This window comes from Hippocampus guttulatus, chromosome 20 (assembly GCF_054856545.1).
Source record: "Hippocampus guttulatus isolate MCC_2025c chromosome 20, RoL_Hgut_1.0, whole genome shotgun sequence".
Classification (NCBI taxonomy): domain Eukaryota; kingdom Metazoa; phylum Chordata; class Actinopteri; order Syngnathiformes; family Syngnathidae; genus Hippocampus; species Hippocampus guttulatus.
The window spans coordinates 452120-458750 of NC_141280.1; the positions used below are offsets into that span (position 1 = coordinate 452120).

Below are 6631 nucleotides of genomic sequence, written 5' to 3' on the forward strand. Positions count from 1 at the left end.
CACTCCTGGGATCAAAAGAACCTGCCATACAAGATTACGCAGACTCCCATACTTTCACCCCAAATCAAATAAAGGTACTAGTTCTACACGAGTAAACATACATTTATTGTAGACGTAACTGTTGTCAGCAAATGCAACGGAAGTTGTTGAGGTTCGTAAGAAAATCTGAATGTCCTGCTTCCAGTTGTATTCATTTCCATAAAAGAAAGGGGGGGAAATTAAGAGCAGGGTCCAAATATAATATTAACAACTTGATTTACTCAAAATTAGAGGCTTGTATTGATCATCCCACTTGAAAACGAAAATAACCAAAAGCTCAGGTGCCCAAAGCTGCTCAATGAGCGGCATGCTGTCCATTTCACGCACTACGCCCAAACCTCTCATTTTCCCCGTTTATACATTCACACACAATCAGAAATGCAATCGAACACCTTCTGCAGAGAAACTGGATAACGCGTTGTTTAAAAAAAAAAAATCCGAAACTAAATGTGCAGAAAGCACATAGGAATCACATCTCTGACTGTGCTGGAAGAGCTGGTCCAACTCGAATTAAATCTCCGCTACTGCTCTTCTCCATCAGACTCTCCCATCAATTCCACTCAGCTGGTGTTCCGTGTTCCCAACAACAACAGTAGTGAACTTGGTCCGGGCAGTATTCCTTCTCGACTACGTTAGTCTGTTTCCATAGTGCCGCTGTGCGTCTCTTTGGACACCATCAGTCTCATCAGTTTCCCATGCAACTTCTCGATCTTCTTCACGTCCTGAGCCTGGTCCGTCTTGTACTGTAAACACTGACCAAGGACACGCAAAGAGAAGACTTACACGACTAGTCTGACAGTCATTTGACAAATTCTGACACCAATTCATGCGTTCGTCACATCCTCTCTCTATCTATATATATATATATAAAAGTAGCACACTGGGCGACCGGTTAGCACGTCCGCCTCACATGGCAGAGGTGCAGGGTTAGATTCCTTCCTGTGAGGGGTTTGCATATTCTCGAATGCTACAAAATGAGTTTCGTCCGGTATGTTCTTACTCTGAGATTGTAATTGTGACACCACACTTACCACGGAATCGTCAGTCACTTTAATACAAATTTTGCCGTCGCAGTGCCTGTACTTGATTACCACTCTGGCCTAAAAAAAAAGAGGGAACAACAAACAAGCTCATTCAAAAAATAAATCAAGCATCTGTTTTCTCAAATGCTAACGCGATTCAAGGCTACAATGCTACGTAACTCGGCTTGTAAAGCACACGTCAAGGAGAATTTTTACCTTCATGGGGTCCGTCAGATACAATTTTTCGGCTGCACGAGCAAACTCCTCCCAGGTCTGAAAGTAAGGCATTATGTTTTACGAAGTGAAAAGTGTATTATCTTCAAGAACTCGGATGAGCCAGAGAGACAACCACGCTAACTTCAGAACACCACATCAGCAGGAACAGCACTAACCGGAAGAAGCTGTGACGTAAGAGTGATTCCGGGTTGCCCCTTCAAAACAAAACAAAGTGTTGGTTTGTGTTAACGAACCAAAAATGATACTGTAATAAAACATGAAAATATTATTCAATACAGACAACAGTGGTGCCCAACCTTTTTTTGTGTCACGTACCAGTTGAGACAAGTACATGCTGTTCGCGGACTGGCAACCTTTTTTTTTCATTGCTCAACTCAACTGAGCACTTTTCAAACAGCCATCGCTGCATTCAAAGTGCTGTACATGGAGCAACTAACATATACAACAACAACAGCACATTGCTTTTAAAATGCCAATTTTAAAGCACTGGTACTGACAACAAAGATAATTAGAGAGTAGGTTATAGAGTAATTACGAATTTTAACAGATATTTTTTTCATTCATTTCAAACAGTGTTATTATTCTACTGAACAACAAATGGAGAAGAAAATACAATCACACAGTGAACCATTAAGAAATGGACCAATCAAGAATAATAAATACACCTGATTGTGAAAGCATACAGTACTGTAATAATTTTAAAGTTATTTTCCTACATACGATGTGAACATCATTGCTACTTGCAAATGTGACTGATGAAAAGACGTCACGATTGATTGCTGCTTTCATCCAAAAAAAAAAAAAAAGGGGACTAAAGTCCCCTCGTTCTGATTGGCTGTTGAAGGTGAGAGACAGGCAGTATCGAAATATTTCCTGTTTGTGTGAGAACAGGTTTGTCCTGCGGCAACGGGCGAAGCACTTCCACAAAAAGGTGTGATCTTTCTCGTTCGTCATATCTAAATCTGTGGGCTTCATCCAACTTCTTAAACTTCAAATATCATTTGGATTTTTTCTTGGAAGAGCAACCCGTCAGGTGTTCCGAGCACTAGTTTTGACCTTTGGACCGGTGAGCCCTTCATGTTGTTACGCTTCACTCAACCCCGATCGAAGGCACACAGAAGGTGGTCGACTTAACTGTGGTTTGTATGCCTGTGGAAGTGACATTTCATTACATTTTGGCTACTGCGTTGTGAGCACTGGCATAAAGTAATGAGATTCAAAACCAAAAGAAAAATATTTGCTGTTTGCAGTGAAAATCTCAATAGTCTGCCTTTTGATTGACACTGCCAGAGAGGAATTGGTTGAAAAAAAAAAGTTTTTATCGGGTCGGTAATTTGCAGTAGTAGCAAGAGAACCGCGGTTTCTAATCATGCGTCCTACCACGAGGCTAATAAATAATACATTCTTTGTTTGAACTTCTGTAGAGTCAACGGTTGCTTTAATAGAAGCAGCAGCCACATGGACACTTGGAAAAGTAAGAAACGGACATTGGACCAAACATTCAGCGCTAACAACGGCGGTGTAGTGAATTGAAGAGTCTTTTTTTTTTGTTTGTTTCACTGCTGCTTCCTTAGGCCTTTGCTCTCATCGGAGCGTTCCCATCGAGGCGGACGAGAGCACGCCGCCCTGCGGCCTCGCCTTCGACTGGGCCCCTAATTGCCAGGAGTGCAGTGGACCGGGGAACAGCGCAAGCTGGGAGCCAAGTGGGGAAATGAGCATCCATACGAACCGGGACAGACTTCTTCAGCGTTATTTCCAGAGTGAACTGAAAACGACGAGTCCTCCCGCCTCCGCCCGGGGCGCCTGGGTTTGGCTTCCGAGACCAGGGGAGAGTCGCCGTTGTGATTTTACCGAACCTCAAAACGAGCTTCGGTGTTCGTTGGATGAGGGAGACGGCTTGGAGCCACCTTTGACACTTATGTCAGAAGTCAACGGCACCCACGACGTCCCATCGCACTACATTCAAGGCCAGTCCAAGTGCTCTGAAGACACAATGGATGTTGTGTCTGAATGTTTGTTTTGTTGTTGTTTTTTTTGGGCGGGGGGGGTTTGAAAAGTTCACTTTGGTTTTTAGCATTGGTTCGTCTTTGCGACTGTATGACTTTATGACTTGTCGTTGCAGGCCTCCGTCCAAAGCGGGAGAGTTGCTGTCGACGCTGCGCGTGTCAATGTCAGAGGGCGGCACCCTTTGCGCCGCCGTGGTACGGAGCATCACTCATTCCCGTCATATTTTCCTGCCGCCGTCATTCGTGAATGATTTTCTTCTGCAGGAACCATCCAGGAAACAAAATGCAATATGGCAACGCTCCAAGTGCCACAAATGCCCTTCAACAAGCGCGAGCCGGGGCGGCTCCCGGGGCTGTCATGCGCGAGGTCGGTTTCAATGACGCCCTTCGAGTAGATCGCGGAGCGGGTACGAGGGAGACCAGGAGGACCGTCACGCTCCCCGATGAATATCGTAAGCGACACTTGGATGTTTTAGTTTTGGGTCCGACCCATCTCCCTTATGTGGCCGAATGGAAGTTCGCTCTTGACTTTGTGCCTTTGTAGGGAACGTGTTCATCACATATTCAGTAGACACGGCGGAGGAAATGACTACCCTCAGCAAATTCCTAACAAGTCAAGGCTTCAAACCCGCAGTAGGCTCCGATGTTCTTCCCGACCGTTCCTTGGCAAACGCTCGTCGCATACCTCCGCTTCCTCTTTATTTCTAGATTGACATTTTTGACAATCCAACCATCCGAATGGGCATCACCAGATGGATGGACAGATTTTTAAATGACGTAAGTATTGTATTCCCGTAAAAAGAAGAAAAAGAAATAAGTCACCCCGGTCTGATGTGGGGAATATTACAGAAATCCGTCCTCATCATTGTGGCAATCAGCCCCAAGTACAAGGAGGATGTCGAGGGCGATGCCGACGATGAGCACGGGCTACACACCAAGTACATCCACAATCGGGTGAGCTCTCACGCGAGCGCCATCCCCGCGGCAACACGAGCGCAGAGCGCACCACATGTACGCGCGGCACACAAATATGCACGCGTTTTGAGTTGTCATCAAAACGCCAATCCTCGATTGTCATTGGTACAGATCCAGAATGAATTCATCCAACAAGGCTGCCTGAATTTCAGACTCATCCCAGTGTTGTTTTGCGACGCCACAAAGGTGAGTCAAACGCAAGCCTTTCCAAATAAATGCCGTTCTTGCTCATAGCTCGTCGTTTCTTTCTCCCCTTGCTGTGTTTGTGGGACAGAAACATGTCCCCGGTTGGCTTCAGAACACAAGGATCTACAGGTGGCCTCAAGACACGCAGGACCTGCTCTTGCGCTTGCTGAGGGAGGAACGCTACATCATCCCGCAGCCAGAAGCATCCCTCACCCTCACAATTCGTCCACTCTGAAAGAAACGACAAATACCGTGACAGCGCGAAGACGCGCCAACAGCGTTCGAGAGGAAAGAACATTTCCAGCGGCCGTCATCACTTCTCTCCGTCTTTTTGACTCTCATGAGATCGATTCTATCATCTTCGCAGCGCGAGAGATTTCTGCGCGGTCGTGTTTGAAATGAGATCAGATGATTCCAATTTGAAGCGCATCGGGAACCGTACCGAGCCTGGAGTGCGATGCCGAGAAGATTGCCGCCGTGTGTTCATCCGCAGAACGTTCTCCGCGTCTTTAGTCTCGCTCATCGTTCCCGACGGCTTTCACCCGAAGGTGGCAGCACGTCTCAACTAATCCAAACCACTCGCAGCGGAGTGTGGCAGACTACACCCTCAACTGGTCGCGAGGCACAATGTGGAGACGAACAACCCTTCACACCCACATGCGCACTGATTCCACTCTGCGACTCAGGCGAGTGTACCACGACACCATTATTGACAATTAATTCTTGTCGTGTGGTTTTCCAGTAGCACTATTTCAAACTAACCTCCTGCCCACTCATCCCATTTATAACAAGTTGGAAAACAGCTATTTATGTGCCATGAGCACAACAATCTACTTGCGAATAGAAACAAGAGGCCTAACCCATGCGAAACGCCGAATCACAATAATAATATAATAATAATACATTTTATTTGCAAGCGCCTTTCAAAACATCCAAGGACACTTTAGAATCAGGAACAAGAACAATAAAACACAATACAGTCTGAACAATAAATCGGTCTTGAAAAGTTCAACTTCAGCATGCTCAGCGCTCCAACCCCACCAGGCTGTTTCCTACACCTGACCAAAAATGGTGTGTGTTCTCTGAAGTACGATCCGAGCTTCACACATTTGATCAGATCCTGCATGAGCCCACTTCCTGCCTGCCAAGGCCCATCAATCTCACTTTTATTGTTCCACAAATACGGGCCACTCGTCTCTGCCTTATCTTCGGAGTCCAAAGCAGCCAGACACAGATGTGTTATCAGAAAGGGCTACAAAAGATATTTCCCTAAAATAGCAATCTCTAAACCGTATTCCCAACCATTGTCCTTGCAGGATAGCTATTCTAGCTTTGTTATAACAGTTCCAACTTTTGATAAGTGTGAATGACAACTACAGGTTTAGAGTCACTGCCGGAGATGCTTTGAGTCTCTCCATCACAAAATTGTTTGCTGTAAAATAAAAAAAAAATAACAATGGTCCGGGGAGGATGGAAAAAAAAACAACAACTTTCCTCTTATCAGACATCCCATTTCAACACGTCCAACAACCTGAAAACTCAAGCATCGGTTCCATGCACAGTGAACATTTTACGTGTGTATTAAACATTCATTAGAGTATATTTGACATGCCGTCAACTATAAGCAAACTTTTACACCGCGAGGCTCGTACTGGGGCCATCCATCCGCGCATACACTGAAAAGGGTGATGACACACATCGGGACAAATGCAGATTTCTTTCTCCTTATTAATATGGCTTAATAATGACTGGCGACCACTCAAGGATGTACTGGATTTTGTTTGCTCCTACATAACGACCAGCAGCTACTCTACTATCGTGAAGGTAGTGCGACGTTAGATGCCAGTTGTAGTAGTAATGGTACGCAATTGTTAGTAAAGTGTATGCAGCTGTGCGGGAAAAAACGTCTCTGGGAAGAGTCGGTCGGTCTTTGTAGTGCGCTCAAGTCGTTTTACGGCCGTTGTGAGTTAAATCGTCTTATTCGGTAGCACAAATCGCGTCCTAGCGGGACATCGAATGAACGACAACATTCCAATATACTTTGTGTGAGAAGCTTTGTCAGACAACGCCCCTTCAAAATAAAGGGTCACGTGTCTCGGTCTTTATGGCATCATAGAGCCTGCGGTCATTTTATTTTGAAATTAAGCACAAGAAGTTGTATTCCTC

General features: G+C 45.3%; 2 protein-coding genes across 7 annotated transcripts; one reads left to right on the forward strand and one right to left on the reverse strand.

Annotated features, from left to right (window-relative positions):
* Nucleotides 1–81: 81 nt before the first annotated feature.
* srp9 (signal recognition particle 9) lies at nt 82–1464 on the reverse strand. The gene is made up of 3 exons (XM_086100745.1): nt 1278–1464; nt 1071–1139; nt 82–791 (listed from the first exon to the last, which is right to left on the reverse strand). Exons 1-3 carry the CDS (start codon nt 1347–1349, stop codon nt 672–674), a joined length of 261 nt encoding a protein of 86 aa, XP_085956871.1. The 5' UTR covers nt 1350–1464; the 3' UTR covers nt 82–671.
* A 697-nt stretch (nt 1465–2161) lies between these two features.
* Nucleotides 2162–6575, forward strand: traf3ip2a (TRAF3 interacting protein 2a). 6 transcript variants are annotated; one of them, XM_086100082.1, is made up of 11 exons: nt 2186–2229; nt 2319–2437; nt 2723–2772; nt 2873–3265; nt 3421–3499; nt 3569–3756; nt 3849–3937; nt 4013–4081; nt 4154–4258; nt 4391–4465; nt 4554–6575. In XM_086100082.1, exons 3-11 carry the CDS (start codon nt 2757–2759, stop codon nt 4698–4700), a joined length of 1161 nt encoding a protein of 386 aa, XP_085956208.1. In that variant the 5' UTR covers nt 2186–2229; nt 2319–2437; nt 2723–2756; the 3' UTR covers nt 4701–6575. The 6 variants fall into 6 exon arrangements, with proteins under 6 accessions (XP_085956206.1, XP_085956205.1, XP_085956208.1 ...); XM_086100081.1 differs by having other exon boundaries at nt 2198–2229; nt 2319–2364; XM_086100083.1 differs by having other exon boundaries at nt 2199–2229; nt 2319–2449.
* Nucleotides 6576–6631: the final 56 nt, after the last annotated feature.

Bases quoted from the DNA above. Each gene is read 5' to 3' on its own strand.
- traf3ip2a (XM_086100084.1), top strand. From the start codon at position 2,376: ATGTTGTTACGCTTCACTCAACCCCGATCGAAGGCACACAGAAG. The intron at 2,773-2,872 runs GTAAGAAACGGA...CTGCTTCCTTAG, and splicing joins CCACATGGACACTTGGAAAA to GCCTTTGCTCTCATCGGAGC. The intron at 3,266-3,420 runs GCCAGTCCAAGT...TTGTCGTTGCAG, and splicing joins CCCATCGCACTACATTCAAG to GCCTCCGTCCAAAGCGGGAG.
- srp9 (XM_086100745.1), bottom strand. From the start codon at position 1,349: ATGCCTTACTTTCAGACCTGGGAGGAGTTTGCTCGTGCAGCCGAAAAA. The intron at 1,140-1,277 runs GTAAAAATTCTC...CTTTTTTTTTAG, and splicing joins ATCTGACGGACCCCATGAAG to GCCAGAGTGGTAATCAAGTA. The intron at 792-1,070 runs GTAAGTGTGGTG...GTCCTTGGTCAG, and splicing joins AAGTGACTGACGATTCCGTG to TGTTTACAGTACAAGACGGA.